A 20,970-nucleotide genomic window follows, 5' to 3' on the forward strand; every position below is an offset into this window, starting at 1 on the left:
ACCGCTCATTAACTTACTGTACAACCTCTGCACTTATTTACTCAATTAACTTGCTCCTTTAAGTTCCGTTAACATTCGGCTGTTTTATTTTCCTTTTTTAAATACTTAATCAGCCATGAATAATGGAAAGACCGCTGCGAGCTAAAGCCACACTTTCACCTCTGAATATCTTTGGCATATGGAAGGTGGCGGAGCAAAATGCACATAGCTAATGAGATAATGGAATCAATGGGGTTGTCTCGGAGGCGCGGCTGCAGCGGGCAGATAGCGGCGCGCATTCCGCGACCCCGTCCGCAAATGAGCTTGACCCGCCGTGTCAACCAGGAAGTGGTTCTGCCAATGGTCCGGGCACCGGGGCGCCGTGAATGGCAGCTACCGCTATGGGATGTTACGGCCGCGAAGAACACAGAGGAACAGAGGATTTACTGCGAGACAGAGAATTTGTCTCTAATGGTGCTGTCTGGTATGCACTCTGTCTGGTTCCTCTTCCTCTCTCTCTCTCTCTCTCTCTCTCCCTCTCTCCCTCCCTCGTTCTATCCCTCTTCTGGCAGACTGTAACGCTGTAAATGACTTTGACCTTTCCTGGGACTGAGGACAGGAACCACAGAGGGAGAGCGGAGGGATGGAGGGAGACGAGAGCAGAGTAGGCGGTTGACTGTAATAAACTCGAAGCAGTGGGAGGCTGTCAACACTAATAGATGGGAGAGGGGAGGGGGGTCACGAGGTTGATGAATACTAAAGGTGCCTGAGTCCTCAACAAGTAGTCTTTTCTTTACCAGGCGAGGGCTCGTTTGCGATGCTCGGGGCGTGATCAGACACCGGTGAGAGAGAGAGAGAGAGAGAGGCTTGTTTGATGACTCAAAGAATGAAAGAATGAGCCATAAAGCAGCAGACTTAACCATGTGTATTGGCATGGATGCTTATGAATCGTACAGCTCCTCAATCGATGACTGGAATTGAATTGTGCGGCAGTGCAACAGTAGCTGTTGGGTTGACAATTTGATTGCCACATGTAACGTACCCCCCTCCCACACACACCACACACACACACACACACACACACACACACAAACACAGCATAATATAGGACCAGAAAATGGATCTTTAGGCTTGAACGTATGAAATGCTTCAAATCAGCCATCGATCCTGCCTGCTGCCATTAAACATTTTAGTCATGCATTCACATACATGCACTTGTGTAACAAACACACACACACACACGTGACATATGTAACAATTTACTGTACAACATGCTGCTTTGCACATATAGGCTACATTTGCACATATATGTTGTACCTACTTTGTTATTTTTGCATTGGTATTCTTTAGTTTTTATTCTCCTAATTATGTACATGGATTTGTGTTTTGTTTTGTCTATATGTGGTGTATTAAGTATCTATATATCTATCTATCTATCTAGCCTCTATCTATCTGTCTATCTATCTATCTATCTATCTAGCCTCTCTCTATCTATCTATCTATCTATCGAGCCTCTATCTATCTATCTATCTAGCCTCTCTATCTATCTATCTATCTATCTATCTATCTATCTATCTATCTATCGAGCCTCTATCTATCTATCTGTCTATCTGTCTATCTATCTATCTAGCCTCTATCTATCTATCTATCTATCTATCTATCTATCTATCGAGCCTCTATCTATCTATCTATCTATCTATCTATCTATCTATCTAGCCTCTCTCTATCTATCTATCTATCTATCTATCTATCTATCGAGCCTCTATCTATCTATCTATCTATCTAGCCTCTATCTATCTATCTGTCTATCTGTCTATCTATCTATCTAGCCTCTATCTATCTATCTATCTAGCCTCTATCTATCTATCTGTCTATCTATCTATCTAGCCTCTATCTATCTAACTATCTATCTATCTATCTATCTATCTATCTATCTAAAATAACTTTTTAAGAACCCTAACCTTAACAAATTGGAGGGTTCTTTGAGTCATCATGGTTCTATATAGAAGAACCCTCCTTTTTCTGTGTGTGTAGCGACATTCTCCTAACCGTGCCCTCCCTCCCTCCCTCCCTCCTCAGGAACGGGGAAAGATCGGCGTGATCTTCAACGTGGGAACGGACGACATCACCATCGAGGAGAGCGCGGTGATGGTGAGCGACGGCAAGTACCACGTGGTGCGGTTCACGCGCAGCGGCGGCAACGCCACGCTACAGGTGGACAATCAGCCCGTCATCGAACGCTTCCCCTCAGGTAGGAGCAGGGGGCCGGGCCCGGGGAGGGATGGAGGGATGGAGGGATGGAGGGGGCAATCAGCGGTGGGTTAGCGTCTTCAAGGAGCGCAGACTTAAAATCCTGACACGAACTGGGGGAATAGAGTGGAGAGAGAATGAAAAGAGAGAGCTTTGAAAATAAAACAAAAAGGAGCTACGGGAAATAAAAGTGATTATCCCGTAATTCAGCCTCCCGTGTTCCACTAAATGTGCTATCTGTGACATTATGTGAGGCTTTATTTATCACGGCATGTGTATTTAGAGCGAGCGCGTGTATTATTCCGGGTGATTAAGTCATGTTTTGGACCGAAAGGCACAAAGAGCCGAGCAATGGTCCTCAGGCAAGCGATCTCCCATCTAAGAGGATCCAATTCTCTGCAGTGGGAGTCGACAACTGTAGCTCCTGGCACCGAGGGGCCGGGGTTGAATTCGGGTCAGCGGGATGTGAATATGCCAGTCAGGTGTGGAGCTTCACGCTGTGGAGGAAAGTGCGGAGGTGTTCATGCCTCGGCTCCAAGATAAACATGTTATGAACACATTCGCACACGAGGCCACACATGTAAAGACATTAAGAAACAGATACAAGCACACACACCAAGCCTCAGACATATAAAGGAGGGCAAACACCCCGATGAGTCAGTGTCGGGAGCGTGCTGGTTCCCCTCCTTCTTGTTTAGCCATAATCACAGTATTCTATTTCAGCATGAATTATGAGGCTATTTTTGGCCGCGCAGAAGCTCTCGCTTAATGTCTCTCTCTCTCCATTGTACTTCCCCCTTTGTTCGCATTTTCTTCATCGTGGGTTTTTCAAAAGGAAGACATTTTCTGTTCCCGTCGACAAGTTTGCATATGGTAAACACCGAGCTGGAACTGTGGCAAGGCAGCTCACACCGGCTGCCAGCGCCAGGCGTTAATGATGATATGAAAAAGAAATAATTATATAAAAAAAAAAAATAGGCATAGGACTTCAGGGCTGCTTTAAATGCCTCAAGGCTATGAGACAGGCATAACATTCCGAAGCAATCTAGATAGGTAACAGTATTTTTTCCCTTTACGTACCAATGTGGATTCTGCGTTGATCAGGCCCTACTTGGAAGTCTCCATCCCCGCTGAAGCCGGAACGTTTCCATCTCCATTATCTGAGAATGCGGCCCATGTATCATCGTTGTGTTATGCAGCAGCAGCGGCGAGAGGAGCGCCGCTAATGTGGCCGTGATCTTTACTCTAGTTGACATATAGACCGATGGGACAGTGACATTCTCCGTCACCGCCGTGATCCCGGACTCCGCGGCTTTGTTTTGGCATTGAGAAAACCATATTCTCTCTGCTCATCCATCAGCCGGGCCGAGGCACATGCATCACCGCCGGAATAGCAAGCGCCCGGCGACAGTTCGCTCTTTCCCGTTTTTATTGTGATGGAAATAGGGCCCTTTTCGCAGCGGCATATGCTCCAAACAGGGGGGCCCCCGCCAACCGACAATAGCGATAACAGCTCGGCAAACAACAGCAGAGCAGCCTGTTAGCATTGGCAAGTGGGTGTCGTCATCCAAATCTTGTGTTTTGTTTCATCAAGAAACATGATTGCGGGGCCCATATCCTATTCTTTCTATTCCTCTCGCCTCTTCCGCCCTCCCCGGCGCCGCCGCCGCCTTCGTCAGTCAAACATCCCGTTCCTTTTCCTCTGCCGATCAACAATTCAAGAGTTTTTTGTTGTTGTTTGTTAGTTTACTTGATGAGTTTCTCGTTTGTTGCCGCGCAACTCCGGGGCTGGAGCCTGTGTGAAGTTTTTGTGGAGGTGGCGGGGTGTGAGATGGGGCGGGGGGGGTGGGGGGGGGTGTGGTTCGGTCGGTGCGCAGCATATAGCCTTTATTCATTTATGTGAGCTAGATACGCTCGCTTTGAAGGCTCCGGCGGCGGCAGCACCGGCGTCTGGCGGGGCGGCGTCCCGGGGAAAAGCGGAGATGTCGCACATTAGGAGAGCAAAAACCTCCGATGGGACCGAGGCACAAAGGGGCGGAGGAATGCGCGGGGAAGAGAGGGGAGTGAGGGAGATGTGCGCGCGGGCAACCTCCTAACCGAGCCGGGAGGGTTTGCAGAAAGACAGAGTAGGGTTACGTTCTGTGGAGAAGAGGGAGGGAAAAGGGGGAGCTCCCTCGCCTACACAAGCTCCTGCGGCCCAGATTGAAGATTTAGAGATCCTACGATTCTCTAAAACGGGACAAAATACTCTATACAAGCTGCTGACAAGGTGGGAACACATTGATTGAACAGATTGAAGATTTAGAGATCCTACGATTCTCTTAAAACGGGACAAAAAAGGTGGGAACACATTCAGACCATTTTCTCGACGCTTACGTTATGTAACATCCGCCCCGCATATCGTAGTCACGCCGTCCCACTGGAACGCCGTCAGCATCTCAAAAACGTCCAAGTAGCCAAATCTAGAAGAAAGTAGAGCATGTTTTCATGATGGGTATCTCCAGTGGGGCCTTCACTGAGCTACAGGTGCCAAATTCTGACGGGCTCTTTCCACAAATCAAGGCGGTGCAGTCTCCCGTAAAATCTTCTCTTTTGTTCCCAAAGGGACCGCCGCGACCCGCAACAGGTAGTCTCACTGGGATGCCGTCGCAGTTTTGAGTCCCGTCTAATGCTTTGTGCATACAGAGAGCTACGTGTGGGACTCTGCGACTCGTAGACTGCAGGCCAAGAAACGTAAAATTCTCCCAGAGGAGGAGGAGAAGGAGGAGGAGGGAGGGAGGGAGGGAGGGTGCAGATAAAAAGGGAAGGATGTAAAGCTGTCATCTAGCGCAAAAAGACATCTCTCTCTCTCTCTCTCTCTCTCCCTCCCTCTCTCTCTCCCTCTCTGACACACACCCACATATTTACCCGCGCCCTAAATAAGTCCTGGGCCCCCGCAGAGTAGGAATTGCGTTAAAATTGGAAGCGGTTTGCGTCGCTTTTCGTGAAAAGCGGCGGTGTGAGTCTCAGGCTCGCCGGCAGCGGGCTTATAAACAGCGAGCCACGGAGAGAGGTGATGATTCGGACAGACAGGATGTTGACAGAAAACATGGTCGTCACAGGTCAGGCACATTCGACAGCAAAGCAACACGTCCCCTGATGTCCCGCGAAGTGATGTTTGTGGTCCCCGGGGAGTCAGTGCGTGTGTGTGTGTGTGTGTGTGTGTGTGTGTGTGTGTGCCTCAGTCTGTGTCTGTGTGCCTGTCTCTTAAGTGCGAGAGTGTGCGCATCTATTTGAGTGTGTGACGTTGTGCTTGCTTGCATACATTTGTGCGTGAGTGCGTGAGTGTGTGTACAGTCGTGCTTGTGTGTATGCGTGCTAGCGTTCAAGTGCGTGCGTGTGCGTGTGTGTGTGTGTGTGTGTGTGTGTGTGTGTGTGTGTGCATTTGACGGACAGAGAGCAGACAAAAAGTGTCAGAGGAGCGCTCGGCCAGCTAATCCAGTGTGTCAGGTGTCCCCAGTGGGTCCCAGCAGCCCCCCCCCCCCTCACACACACACACACACACACACACACACACACACACACACACACATACCTCCTCCACTCCCCAACATGGCAGACGGGCCCAATAAAAACATCAGTGTGTCACCCTGAGCGCTTCAACCTGGCCAAGGAGAGACAGGCAGATGTTAACGGTGGCGCCACACGGGCTGTTATTGTTCCATTTCACACACACACACACACACACACACACACCCCACCCCCCCCACCCCACCCCCAACTGATCAGACACTTGGAAAGGGAGGTCAGATTTTGCCTGGTGGGGTCCTGCTACAGTATTAATCCTCCTCTTATTAGGAGCCAGACTCCCTTCCAGCAGCTTCTGCCTTCCAAAGGATTCAGACTAGAGGAAGGAGCTTCAAGGCAGTAGAGAAGGGAGGGGTGGTTGTGTGTGTGTGTGTGTGTGTGTGTGTGTGTGTGTGTGTGTGTGTGTGTGTGTGTGTGTGTGTGTGTGTGTGTGTGTGAGAGTGGGTGAGTGAGTGAGAGAGATTAGTGCGTATGCCTGTGAACGGCGGTCCATTCTTGCATGTGCGCCCACCTTATCTCTCTCTCTTTCTCTCTCTCCTCTTGTCTTTCATATATGTCTTTTCTGCTTCCTTTTACACCCCCCCACCACCACCTCCCACCCCTCCATCTCCTCATCATCTCCCATCTTCGGAAAGCACTTCACATTAACTCTTTTTGTGATTATAGTAATTCACCGCAGTAAATTAGGACATTACGGTAAGAAACGAGCTTCTGGAACGATCCATCCATTTCCGATGGGCTTATGCCGCACTTGGCATTTGGACCCCACAGCAGCGCCTCCTGAGCTTTGGATAATCATTATGCATTTCACAATTGTAGTTATATCGTCCTCACGGCAGTCTATTGGCTGTGATTACCATATTTTGTTGCCTCATAACTGTGTTATTATGACCAATGAGAGCGCACAGTGTGTCGTCTCTCTTTCCCCACTCTCCGCGTCTTTCCTCCTCCTCGCTCGCCAGTATTTACAGGCGGCAGATCAGCCATAAAGCTGTCATTCTGCTTTAGTTTCTGACTGGGCTGGAATTGAATAGAGTGGGGGGGGGAAGAGAGAGAGAGAGAGGGAGAGAGACGAGTGATGCATGGATGGAGGGATGGAGGGCGAGGGCGAGAAAGGAGAGAGGAGAGGCAATAGCACTCTACAGCGAAGTGCTGGGGATGCTTTGCCGGAAAGTGATGGATTGGCGGAGGAGATGAATGAAGAGAGAAAGATGGAGAAAGAGAGAGAGAGAGGGTGGGAGATAGAAAGACAGAAAGAGGAAAAGGGGGGGGGGGGGACTTACAGTATGCATGCTGGAAGCTAGCTGCTGTCACCGCTCTGATGGATGAGGCTTTGCATGTTACTGAATAATAAGCACTGCACAAATTGGATTGCATCACAGCAGGGGAGATTACATATAGCCTATACAGTATGCTGCAGCATGCACACACACACACACACACACACACACACACAAAGCACTGTTCACGAACCAGCAATATCTCCCTGACACACACTCAAATCACTTGAAACACACTACTTGAAATGCACTCAGACCCTAGAACGCTCAATTTTGAAGACACTCACACACGCACACACACACACACATACACCACTTAATACAGATAAATCAAGGGCAGCGATGGAACAAGTGGAACAACAAAGAGGAATGATAGACAAGCATAACGGAGACGAGGGAGAGAGGCAGAATAGAGGTAAAGTACAGAGGAGGAGGCCGTTGTCGTTTCCTGTTTTCATCCTGCCAGGCATTTAGGCGACAAGTGAGGCAGAATGAACACTGACCATTAGAGGGGAGGAAGGCAGGAGAGGGAGGAAAAGTGAGCGAGACTCGGAATCAGAGAGCCAGAGAGAAGAGAGAGAGAGAGAAAGAGAGAGAGAGTTTTTGTGCCAGAGAGGTCAGCCCTGGCTCTTCCAACTGAGCTGTTAAGATGCTCTTACTCCTCGGATAAACGATCGGAGGAAAGGGGAACGGCGAGGCTCTCTTTGCGCTGCTCTTTCCTTCCTCCCACCTCTTTTTTTTCTCTCTCCCTCCCATTATGTTTCCGCTGTTTCTAGAGCCCCGGCCTTTGTCTTTTTTTTTTTCTTTTTTTTGCGCTCACGGAGAAAGAAAACCGACCGAGCATAAGCGAGGAAGATAGAGAAAGAGGGGGGGAGGGATATTCGAAGGAGCCCAGAAGATCAGCTCTCCTCCTTCCCTTTGGCAAAAGCCGTATAAGAACACTCAGCAGCGGCACTTAAAATGCCAGGGGGGGGAGAAGGCAGCAGGATTAGGGAGAGGGTCAGGAAAATGGCTGGAGGCATACGGACCTCTGCTGAGCGTGGACTGGATCTCACTTCACTAGCTCGGGCCTCCAAGCGAGAGGTATCGAAGCAACCCGATGTGACTTTGATGGTCCGCCGAGCGGAACGGGGTAGACGGGTCGTCAGAACTCAGAACTCGGAAGGCAAACATGTTCTGTATTTCCTTACATCCCGCAGTTCAGGGCAGAGCCACGAAACGAAAAACCAGACCGCGAATCCATAATGAAGACGAAGAAAGGCGTTTTTTCTGATGCTGTCGCTGCACTGTTCTGTGGGCTTACGGTATCGTTTTCACACCTAGTTGATTTGGAGCAGTTATTTCGAACCCCGGGGCGGGTTTCCTCCTTAGTTCGGTCTGTTTGTGCACATAAGAGCATAGAAATCCAAAATAATTGGGCCGAGGCCTTGTTCAGAGGGTGGTTTCTCAGTACATTTCCAAACCAAACCCTGGAGCTCTTCATTGGATGTGAGACCATGGTCCGACCATGAGCCCAACAAACTACAGGAAGCACTGGCTCTGGTGCTGATGCTCCATGTTGGTTTACCCCTAGGAACGTCCTTTTCTGCACCAGGTTTCTGACTAATGAAGGAAATGATTGCTCCCACACGGCTTTTGTTGATAAATTATGGTTTGCTTGAAATATTGCCGACCAAACCGATGCATAAATGCGACAAAGAAACAAGCCGACCCCGATTAAGACCAAAGCAAACTCACTATAGATTTGAAAACGCCCTTAGTCTCATTTTCATTTGAATTTTTAATATTGATCCCAGATGATCAATGACTGACCTTGGCCAGAGGTTGATTTTTTATTGCAGTCATTATACTAAGATGAAAGTATGGGGAAAAAAGAGAAAGAGTTAAGTCAGCCGGCTCAGTCACTTGTCACCGATGACAATTCCCCCTCATTCTGTGGGTTCTTATTGGGCCTCTGGTGCTCTGTGACTTGTTCTGATTGGATCTTGCACAGTTGGAATGTATCTCCAATTATAGGCCTGTGGCTATGGGATGACGGAGGGAGAACAGAGAAATAGAGAGGAAAGTAATGATAAGGGGAGATAGAGAGGGAGAGAGGGAGAGAGTGAGCTAAGTAGAGCAGGAGAAGGAAAAGATTGCTTTAGGTAATTAGAGAAGTGACAACTTTGATTTCCACATGAGCAGGGGGCTCTCTCTCTCTCTCACTCCGATTGCCACCCTCGCACAAATCCACCGTGGCCGAGATGAAAGGTGGTAAGGATACTGTCGAAGCAGAGAGAGAGAGAGAGAGCAAGACAACGAAAGAGAACTGTTGGATTGATAACTGCTGCAGAGATGAAAGATGAGGGAGCAGTTAACGGTGAAATATCATCTGTTTCAAATGCATGCCGACACGAGCAGTGGGCGATGTATTTACATTGAACAAAGGAAGGTGGTTGGCAGGTAAATCACAAAATTCTTCCCTGCACACTGCACATTAAAAGAAAAACACAATTTGCCTGCAATCTTTGGCTTAAAGGACTTAAAATGGGAGACCCATTTGGCTGCACACGGTGTCATGGAGGGGGCGCCTCCTCTCTTCATCCACTCTTGAAAACACCCAGTGGATATGAGAGCAATCCATCTAAAGTTACCTAATGAAAAACAGAATGAGGCTAGCTTGACAGAGAGAGAGTGAGAAAGTGAAAGAGCGAGAGAGAGAGAGAGAGAGAGAGAAGAGGGAGAGCGGGGTGGCCGGTGGCCAATCGTCTCCAATGTAATCTCCATTCTTGTGGATGGATTTCCGATGTGGGTGTCCTGTACAAGGGCATCTGGCTGCCTGCAGAGCTACATGATATACAGTCGGCTCCTTGGAGAGTCTACGTCTTGTTCCACACACACACACACACACACACACGCATTTGCACACATATGTACACACACAAAAGCAGACAGACAGAGAGAGAGTCTGACTCGTACGCCGGAGAGCGAGAGCCTCTACCGCGATGTCCGCTAAAGTCCAACTCTCCCAGACACGGAAACAGACACTCGACACCGCCGGCACGCCACGCCAGTCTCTCGCCCGTCCTCCGCCTGGCTTTGTGTCTCCCCGAGGTGCCAGTCAATCAATGTGCCCTTGCCCTGCCCCTGGCACAGCAGCTGCGATGCCCTGCCTGGACGGGTCCCACCGACGCCACGAATCCAGCCGATGCTCCAGGCGCCCCATCTGGGGCGCGGGAGCAGGACGGACAGCTTCTTGGCTTCCGGAATCCGCGGGTCTCGCGGTGTAGAAATCAAACTCCCCCAGGATGCCGCCGTCGTTTCAGGACGGACAGTCCAGGTCTCTGGGGCTCCGGAGCCGCAGGCATACTGGCTAGGTGTCCAACCCCTGCTACACACCACGTGACTGGGGTGGATAAGAGGTGTTCAGTGTGTATCGTTATGGTAGCTATGTTTACATGCCCACAGTACTCTGGATAGTGGCTCATATCTTATTCTGGATTGGCTCTTTAATGACCAGCTCTCAATTATCCCTGTATCCACAAAGCTGCAAATAAACAGAACTTCTGCCTATCCCTGTTCTGCCACAAATGATTTATCTATGAAGTAAGCTAATTGCAGCTTCAACAAATGCCTTAACTAAATTGCTATTACGCTGCCGTCTGTCATCCAAACTACCAAGAATGTTATTGTCTTTCGCTATAGAGAGACGCAATTCAGTGGCATTTAGATATGGCTTTTAGATCAATCATAAATAGTTCAAAGTTAACTATTAATGACAAAAGTCATATGCTTCGACAGCAGCGAGGCACTCTTTGACTCACTAGTTTATTTTCCCTCCATCGCATATCAGATTTCATCGAGCGGCAGGTCCGATAGCTTTGTATCGCCGTCTTTCAAATCAAGCGGAGGGAATGGTCTTGGGAATGGAGCGAGTGCGATAATGGCGGTGTGGGAGAAGAGACGGGCCCAGCTGTTTAATCTATCCCCCCTCTATTCTCATGCAGAGCAGGCGTCGGCTGGCGGGGAGGGGAGCGAGGAGGGAAAAGTTTTGCTCGTTCACTCAGAATGACTTATTTCTCCAAGGATCTGAGAGCAAACAGATGCAAACAAACAAGCAGGACACCGAGGAATTTAGATTTTTACCCGACGCTGCGGTGTAGCTCACGCAACAACCTGTCCAACGGAGCGGTGTGGCTGTACATCCGTTTTGGCTGAAGTCATATTCCTCAGTTCCATTGTTTTCTACCCCCTCGTCCGTCTTTGGTTTGTTCCGACGTGGCATTTTCCAATTCCCTGGGTAGGTACACAAATCAGGGTGAGGTGGGGTTTGTTGACCCAGCGGTTATGTTTTGGTTGTTGATGAGGTTGTTGTCGCTCACTCGTGTTTGTCAGGGAAAGAACACACACACATTTGCATATTGGACACACACACTTTGTTCTTAGCACTTAGTTAAAGTCTCTAGGTGTGTGTGTGTGAGCTGGAGGCAGGAGCACCATGTTAAAGCCCAAATTCTTCCTGTTCCAGCAGCGTAGATGTGGCAAAAATAATCATCAGAGGTGGTAATGGACGGCATGAGCTGGTTCACAATGTGCCACGTTTAATCTCCTCGTAATAAAGTCATTATGTGCCTGGGAAATGGGGAAGGATGGAGGGAAGAGGTGAACAGAACAAAGGGAGGGATGAAGGGAACAAGGGAGGGAGACGAGGAAGGAAGGAAAGAGGGTATCGGGGATGAATGGAAGAAAGAGGGAACGGGAAGAAGGAAGGAAATGAAATTGGGGCGGAAGGAGGGAAGGAAAGTGAACTGGGGAGGGATGGAGATAGGAACAAAGAAATAAAGGAGGGAATTGGGGAGGAAGGAAAGAAGGAGGAAGGGAGGGAACTGGCAGGAAGGAAGGAAGCAATTGGGGAGGAAGGTAAGAAACGGGATGAGGGATAGATGAAGGATTGTACAGGAACGGGGGGGGGATATAAGGAAGGAAGGAGGGAACTAAGAAAGAAAGAAAGACGGGGAATTGGGGATGAAGGCAAGAAAGTGGAAGAAAGAAGTGGAGAAAAGGAAAGGAATGAACAGAGGAAGGTGAAGGAGGGTAAAAGTCGGGAACGGCAAACAAATCCATTTGAAACGGATCTACCCGTGCTGCGTGTCCGGTCCGCACCGCCTAACAGCGGCCACTAGAGGGAGAACTGCATCCCTCCCATAGACGCCCCATTGTGAGCTACGGACAAGTCGGACAATGAAATGAATTCTCCTCGGGATTAAGTTACTGTACGCGGCCGCCTTAGGACCGCACTTTTCCCCGCCACCGCCGCCACCGTGCGATTTCAGAGACGAAAGTTAGAGGAGGGAGGAGATTTAGGAAGGATTTTGTGGGAGAGAGAGCAGCAGCAGCAGTAGGAGGAGGAGGAGGGGGAGAGGCACACACACACCAGGATTGATTCATCTCACTAAGGACTGCTGCCTCCCACCATTTCTCTTCCTCTCCACTGTCATTATGATCGCCTTTTCTCTGCATCTGCACCCCCCCCCCCCTCTCTCATTCTTACGGTCGGATTTACGTTTGCCCTACACCTCTCTCTCCCTCCACCTGTCCCTGTCTCTGCCTCTCTCCCATCTATCTCTCCATCTCTAATTCAGTGATTGCTGCGGAGCACCGATGTGATCTTTAAAGAGGGGGGTTGTGAGTGGCACGCTGTAATTGCTGCGCTGGCTTTGCAGCGGGCTAATCTGAACGAGCGTTACCTGGCAAATCTCGATGCAGTGTGAAGTGCTCTTACACACACATGCACACACACTGTTTTCTCTCTCTCTCTCTCTCTCTCTCTCTCTCAATTCAATACAATTCATTGCCACAGCAGGAGAAAAACCTATGTTGCCAAAGCAATTTACAGGACTCTGGAATTATAGGGAAACCGCCAACTAAATGTGAATCAAAGCTGCTTATCAGAAGTGGGATTCAATCCACTGACAGCTAGTGCAATAAGACAAAAAAAAACACTTACTTATCCCTCTATTTCCAGACTTTTCATACCCCATGTAGGCTCGATTGAGGTGTTATTATCAGTGTTAACAGCCAACTAGTAACAATTAACCAAAAATCAATAAACATCAGCGCTATTGGCAATGGCACTATAAGGAAACATCCAATGACAATTCAGCTGCTCCATTCTCTGCCTATCTCTCTATCTGTTTCCCTGTGTACATGCATCTGCGAGGCGACTCCCACCCAGATGAACAGCTATATGTGCAGCATATGAACGGCTGCTATCACACGTTCCACCCGCCTACCCCCCCCCCCCCCTGCCGTCTGCGTCCATCTGCCATCGCCCATTCATTCCTCCCTCCCCATCTTCCCCTTCCTTCCTCCTTCCTTCCTTCCCACCCTCCTTCTTTCTCCATTCGATTCTCATTATCTTGTTTCGCCGAGGCTTATTGTGCCACTCTCTCCCATGCACACACAACAACTGTGTATGTTCACGTACACACACACACACACACACACACACACCTCCTCAGCCTCAGTGTGAGCTGCGCAGGCAGGCGTGGGTAGAGAGACCCCTGGGGAGCGGAAAGAGGTACTGCAGAACTGAGAGGTGGTCTATTTTAGAGCATTGCAGCAGCAGAGAACAGAGGGGGGTGGGGGGGGGGTGGAAGTATACTAGTTAAGATGCGGCGTGTACTTCTGCGTCTTCTGTCCGCCGTTTAGCCTCTGGTCCCAAACTCCCCCTCGGTCTTTAACTCCGGCCTTCTTGCAGTTATTAACCTTAGACCCCAGCTGATAACTTCAGCCACTTTCTTCGAGCCCAGGGGTTCTCAAACGTTTTCATGTCACAAAACTCCAAAATAGACACACATTAGAGCCCCGGACCCCCATTTGATAAGATTTGGATTCCAGTCCCTGTAACTTTAGCTAAGCATGATGGACTTGTCTGTACTCTCGGCTGTAATTGACCTTCTCCGGTGTTTATACCAGTTAAGAACTCATGAAGAAATAGCTGAATATGAGCATCAGTTCAGGCTGCGGTTTGGCCTCCTTTCATTTTGCTCTGCTAGGCTTTCCAAGCATGAGGAGCTGCTGGCTGATCGGGTGTCAACATCTGTCTCCGTCTACCCATAAAAGCTTGTGTTCTGGGGTTTGTTCTTGTAGTTGGTTCAGATTACGCTCTCACTCCTAACGAACCGCACCGCAGCTCTCTCTCTACTTGTCGCCGCCGAGTTTGAATGGCGGCGTTCTCACCTGCCCAAACAAATCAAACTCTGAGTTTGAATAAGCTGCTCCAAACATGTTTAGTGTGAACGCGCCCTTAGTATTGAGTCACTGTCTGCGCTGTACCTGCTGAGAGTATTCCTCATTTTTTTATGGGGACACCTCCCTCTCAGCACCCTGGGGATTCCTGGACCCCAGTTTGGGAACCAAAGCTCTCGGTTTTTAACCTATATTGCGTGGCGATAGTCACTTTGCACAGACAATAAACCCTTAATTAAGCTTCTGACATTGGCATTAGACTTCATCAAAGCCCAGGGTGGCCACCATCCGCCCTCACCAGCCCCCTAACTCTATAGATAGTGCCGGAGATGTACGCAGCGTGACCCCGAGGTTGATTGAAGTGAAGTGAGGGATAATAAGTTTGCGCAGCGGTGATGAGACGTCTTTTGACACGCTGATGAAGTGATGCTAATTGCCGAGTGCCAGTGAGGAGCGCTCAATTAATGCGTGGGGAAAAAAGAAAAACCTGAGCAAAAAGAGCAATGGCAGTTTCATTGAATACCTTTTTTTTTTGTTTAGTTGACGTGTCAAAGTCTGATTCAAAACGAACTGAGGCTCCACCGTGGCTTAATGCCGTCCTGTTGTGGGATACAGAAGATGGTGATTTGCTAATCAGCAACTCTTTGTGTAAAACGGGAACTGAAAATTGTCTTCCTTGAAATAACCATGACGTGTTCTATTACTGTGTGATTATCTCATGCTGATATGAAATAACAATGCTTTATTCCTGACATTGAGACATTGGATGTTTTTTTTCTGTTTTATTCATTCACAGTGTAATAATGCTGCTGTTAAATGATTGCTGGTTCTGTGTTTGATTTTTTGGCTTAATTTTCTTCATTACTGCTAATGCATTTCTAAAGTGTATTCACTTTCCGAATAGCTGTGATAAGTTAGCCATTCTACAAATGTAATCGTGCTATATCTAAATAATTCATAAATATGTTTAACTTGTTAGTGTATTAAAAACCTATCATTTAAACCCAAGGTAACTAGAATGCTGTTAACTTGTCTAACCAAACAAACCAGCCCACAAAAACCTCCTCGAGTTCTTCCTGTCCTACCTAAAGCTGATTTAAAGTACATAACCTGCTAAACATTTGCCATGTTGCCCTTTTCTTCTAACCTCTAACCTTTCAACTTCCAGATTTTTGTAACCTCTCTTAATTTGTCTTCTCCAAATTTCTTAAAGGGAACTTTGATAATGAGCGCCTGGCTATTGCTAGACAAAGAATCCCATACCGACTCGGTCGGGTAGTTGACGAGTGGCTACTCGACAAAGGTAATAAAATCCCTTTAACTCCACTAATGATCTAACCGCCTAACCCACCGTTAACCACCACTCTGGAGGAGGTGCAGTGCCACATAACAAGGGTGAATGTGATTGGCTCTTTCACAGAACTGTAGGTCCCGCCCCCCCAGTGTAACAACCCTAACCGTGATTGGCTGATAAACCATAAAGTCATTCCCTTAAATTATTCTGACTGTCCCTTGATTTCTGAAAATTAACCTATAAAACCATACATTGTTGATTGATACATTGTTTTTTGAGCACATATCCACATAACTATATTTTGCATTCTAGCTCAAACAGTTGAATCTAGTCACTGTGCAATAATTGGCATTCATGTAAAAGGAACTGACATTATATAGTTTCAAATGTTAGTGTGATACTGTAGCACTGATAGGCAGATATCAAGGGGACCAAATCCAAAGCACCTTAAACTGGGGCTGCATCTCTTCAGAGTATTAACCCCCAAATAACCCCGGCATAACCCCCTCAGTAACCTGGACACTTGTAAATAGACTATTGATTCCGTCTGCTTCTTTCCTGTGTCTTTTGTTTGCTGAATGTGAATTTGCATTAATTATGACTCCTCTATTTAATCATTCATGAAACCGGAAAAAAAACAAACTATCACTTTACTACTGGATTTCTAGAGAAGTAGAAGCCCTATGAAAGTCATTAAAAGTTAAAGGGACTGTTGCAGTGTTTGTTCAGTAATCAGTCTACGCACATGTCACCGTGCGGGCGCTACTTTCCGCCCCAGCGTTACGCCTAATCCAGGACGAGTTTCCGAATGTGGTCCGATCAAAGTGATGATTCTTTAACCCTTTGAGTGCCAAACGTCCCAACCTCTTTGTCTGTGTCTTGTGCCGTGTGTTTGTGCTGCTGAAGGTGGTTGATTCTTCCAAAAAAAAAAGAATTAAATAAAACTAAGATAACTCACAAGGGAGCTGTGTCTCAAAACAGTTGTCATGGCACAGTGAATACATGCCAAACACTCATTTCTTATGCATTCCTGTGCATATTGTGAAGTCTGGCAAAGGTTTGCAAATCAGGGAGCAGATACTGGAGCGCACAACATTTGGTAGTATAGGGAATATATAACTAGCTTGGATATAAATATACATATTTGTATCCACATATATAAATGGACGTTTTGGTGATATACTATATATATATGAGACTTTACAGTAAGGTCTGCATTTGATTTTCTGTTTGCATAAGAAATGTATTGAGATGGTTATGAATCAAGAAGAGTTTTCATGCATTAGCCAATTAGCTTTAGGCGTTCCTTTTGAAATGGTATTGTGAAATGATAACGAATGCAAGGATGAATTCAAAAGACGCAATTTTTCACCAAGAGCCAAATGAAGTATTCATGTGACAGACGAACAAGATAAACAGAACGCTTGCATATTTATTTCATGAAAACAAAACAATCAGTGCATTCATCTCGAGATCCTATAAACTGACTTTTCTGCTCTCCTCCAGCGCATAGCGAAAGCACTCCAGCTGAGAGTAGTTAAGACACAAATCAGAATTAAAAAGGCTTGGGAGATGAAAGTTGAATGAAAAATTGGATCAATAAAAAATGACTTACCCACTTATGAAATGATTTGTGCGTGCTATGAAACTCTAAAGAGAATGAGCTTGAAATTGAATGCATTATTCTCTTTCTTCTATAGTTTGAAATGACTCCACATCCAATCATTTAGAGAGCAACGGGACACTAGGAAGAACAAACAAATTCTTAATGCCAAGCCATCAAATGCGCAAGTGATGGCTTTGATCAGGGTGCATATTCATAACAATATGCAAGGGCCCGTATTTGTTGATTTCATAAGAATGGGATTCACTAATAAAGTATTATACACACGTCATAAGGACTTATGAGGCAAAGCGATCAAGACTATCAGGTTATATGCGGAAGGAGAATGAGGGAGCTGGAGCAGGAGCAAGTAGCGGACATTTCTGGGCTCAAAGGGTTAAAGGCCGTTTGTTGCTTTGATATGGAAACAGCTAGAGCTTAAAGATAAGAAACCTCTAAGCAGAATCTAACCACCTAACAGCAAATCAAACTTCACCCACACTAATCGCTGAGGGCTTCTCTCGTGACACCCCCCACCCCACTTCCCACCACTAGCCGTAAAGTGTACTGAAGCTGTTCCACGAGAAAGATTACGGCAGAAGACAACAAATTCAGGAAGCCCTCAGTTCTAACCCTGTTATAAATGATGTTTAACATTTGAACACAATTGGACCTGGATGTCAATTTTTTTGGAAGAACTTGGACAGGTTGCGAAGATCGTTAAAAAAAAAAAGCCTTTTGGGACAAAACGAAAATAAATAGCTAACTAAGTTCTAACCCCTTCTAAAAGAAAAAAAAAAAGTGGTAACTGATCCTTTTCTTCCCCCCTGACCCCCTGTCTCCTCTTCCCTGTAATGCAAAACTCAGAGGGTTAAAACAAACCAAATAACTGAACACCAAATTCAAAAATGTTGTACCTGCTCTTGATCATTTGGAATGTGCACACCAAATACTACTTGAATGCCTCTTTGAGCATAAGAAATAAAAATAAAGGTCCCTTTAACATTTATTGTTTTCACTACCAAGGAACTGGAACGTCTTCATGTTTAAATGTTTTGAATGTTTTGAATATTACTGTGCTGTTTGCCATTTGCTATGCAGGATGAATGGTGTCTTCTTGTGGTGTATGTGCTGTATAAGAGTTGCAGATTGTGCGGTATACAGCCTGGATCATTCCTCTTGTAACACCGGACCTCGGTCTTTGGTAATGGCCCAGGCTGTATTACCTATTTGGTGAGTCGGTCTCCACGGTGTCTTTGGTGATCTTATTACCGCAATGCCTCAGAGGGTCTTCAGATGTTTCGGAGCTCTTGACCAGAGCGAACAAAACCCTCAGCCCCGTGGGTCTCCTCTCCCCATTCCTGCAATGTTTCATCAATTCTCTAAAACTCGAGCATGGATAATCGACAGTTCTCTGCTTTCAGATCCCATTCGTACGATAACAAAGCCGTGGCTTAAGATTCAGACTCCCGACTAATGCGCCACTGTTCTCGCGTGGATTTCAGCGGACAGAAACAAAGGGGGAACACTAATCGCTCACAATCGCTCGCAAACCAGCGTTTTAGTCACACTACAATGGGAAGCGCTGGAGCCAGCAGCGTCCTAGAAGAGCGAGCTGTGCTGTGGCATTGTGCGGTGGCACCGCGTCTCAGTGTGAAGCCCTCGTCCCATCTCCCCAGCAGAGTTTGAGGCAGATCAGAGTGAACATCTCTGGCCCTCTCTGTGCCTGCCTGACTAAATCCAAAATGGCAGCCATTATAGGGACCCAATGGAGGGGAAAAATAAGAGTCCCAAAAGTTTTTAACAGCTCAATCCGAGCCGAAACTCGCTCAGATGTGTCCTCCTTTCCTCGCATCTCTCTCTCCCGCCGTGACGAGTCTGTCATTCCGGATTCCCCCCTCTGTTTATCCGCCCTTCCTAGCCCTCTCTTTTTTTTTCCTGTCTCTCCTTTTGTTGCCTCGCTCTCGTTCCCTCCACCAGTCTTCGCCCGAGCCTTGGCAAGCATCTCCCCATGGCGGCGCGGCCCCTTTCTTTAGCAACGGCGAGAACGAGACGGCGCTTTTCCTGATCTCGCCAGGGAGCGGCACTAAAAAATAGAGATTACAAATAACCAGCAAGAATCAATTTCCCTTAGTTGTTCCCTTTAATTGATGAGCAAGGCGGGGAATAAAGCTTGCTGAAGAATGGGAGCTTTGCCTCTTAGCCTGGCGAGGAAGTCCATCCCTCTGGAGCCGGTGAAGACCCTGACGATCAAGCTGCGAATTTAGCTACACGAGACCAGGGAGGAGTGAGAGGAGGAGGGAATGCAAGGACACCGGTTCTCTGCGGCCTAAAAGCTAGCTTGAGAATCAGGTTTAATGTTCAGTGTTTAATGGTCTGGTGTTAGCTCCCCCATTCCCTAATCGAAAGCAATCGAGTCCTCCCACTTGGTGCGGGGCCAGGGCCCAAATCAACCTCCCCAGGCCGGGTGCCAGTCCAGCCATGCCAAGCGTGATCCCAGCTCCATTTCAGAGATTCTCTCACATCGGGCTGCCGTAAACAGAGAGCAAATCCGTCTGAGTTTGTCTTTCAGCCCCCCATGACGGGCTTTGTATCCCCGCTCTCTTACTGTCTTGTTTTCTCATTTGATCTCTTTGCATTATTGCGGCCATATTTGGGGCTAAGTAGGAGGAAGCCGTATGCATTTTTAACGCGCTAGCTCATCAGTAGAAAAGTGGCCGCAAGACATTGGCTCTCTAGCTGGAATGATGGGACGCTTTGCTGTGTTATTTCATGGTCCCCTACCATGAAATGGCCTAAAACAGCGCCGTCACAGCTGGAGTGAATAAAAAGAGAGAAGGGAAAGATTGTCCCCAGCTAACCGCTATGCTATCTCTCCCAGTCTCTCTCCCTGGACAATATCACTTGTTTGAGATCTACATACAGATATACGATCAGAGATAGAGCCATATCCAGTTAAATCCAGTCTTATGCACTGTCTCTAGAGTCTTGTCGAATTCACCACCACAATTTCTGTGCCCCCCGCTGCCACCGAGGCCCTCGGGGCTCCACGCTCCCTCACACAAGGCTTTCAGTCCTACTTCATGCCGCATTTGGCCCCTCATCTCCGTTGTCAAACACAATTAATTCAGTGTTCTCGCCAAACCAGCCCAACTTCTGAGGAGTAAAAAAAGCAAAACGCTCTTAATTACCAAAGAGAGCCTCGCGCCGAGGAGATAACTTGGGCACACTTCATAATCAACTTTGTCAGCGCACCCCGCCCCCTGGTTTTCCTCCATTCTCTTTACTCTTTCTGTCTCTCTTTCTCCCTCCTCATTATTCTCATGACTTTTTTTCCTCTGCAGAAAAAGACGGAAGCGGGGAAAGACCTTGTTTGTCGACACAGACAAACAAGGAATGTTTGAAATTCTGAATGAAGAAATTCTGCTGGCGCGGGAAGGATTTGTCAACGCGAACCCCGTAAAGACTCTTTGTGCGCGAAGCGGTCCAACTTTCTGTCAGTCGCATCATAAAGCCGCGTATTGGCCATCGCTCCCACTCTGCACACCCAACTACTGAAAAACATTTGAGATAGAGGCTTCTCGCAACCATATGGCACTCCCCCTCTCTCTAAGATAACAAGAGTAGAGAGAGGATGAGGGAGGTGTAATGATGACGCTGCCAGGACAAAGATACCTCTCTCTACAGCTGCAATCCCATTCCAATCCCCTCCACCTTACATTTAGCTCATCCGAGACTTTACCCCCGCCCACCGGCCCCAACCACCA

The 20,970-nt window shown here is 47.5% G+C and overlaps 1 protein-coding gene across 1 annotated transcript in view; it reads left to right on the top strand.

The window, feature by feature from the left end:
• LOC139649202 (neurexin-2-beta-like) overlaps nucleotides 1-20,970 on the top strand; it is a 140,190-nt gene that overhangs the window by 95,054 nt on the left and 24,166 nt on the right. The window contains exons 4-5 of the mRNA XM_071525538.1: nucleotides 2,059-2,230; nucleotides 15,520-15,609. Of these exons, the coding sequence (XP_071381639.1) occupies nucleotides 2,059-2,230; nucleotides 15,520-15,609 (262 nt within the window). The remainder of the gene's footprint in view (nucleotides 1-2,058; nucleotides 2,231-15,519; nucleotides 15,610-20,970) is intronic.

This window comes from Centroberyx affinis, unplaced genomic scaffold (genome assembly GCF_046629955.1).
Source record: "Centroberyx affinis isolate AG114_WGS23_722 - 3 ecotype Tasmania unplaced genomic scaffold, CSIRO-AGI_Caff_v1 ptg001303l_1, whole genome shotgun sequence".
Taxonomy (NCBI): Eukaryota; Metazoa; Chordata; class Actinopteri; order Beryciformes; family Berycidae; genus Centroberyx; species Centroberyx affinis.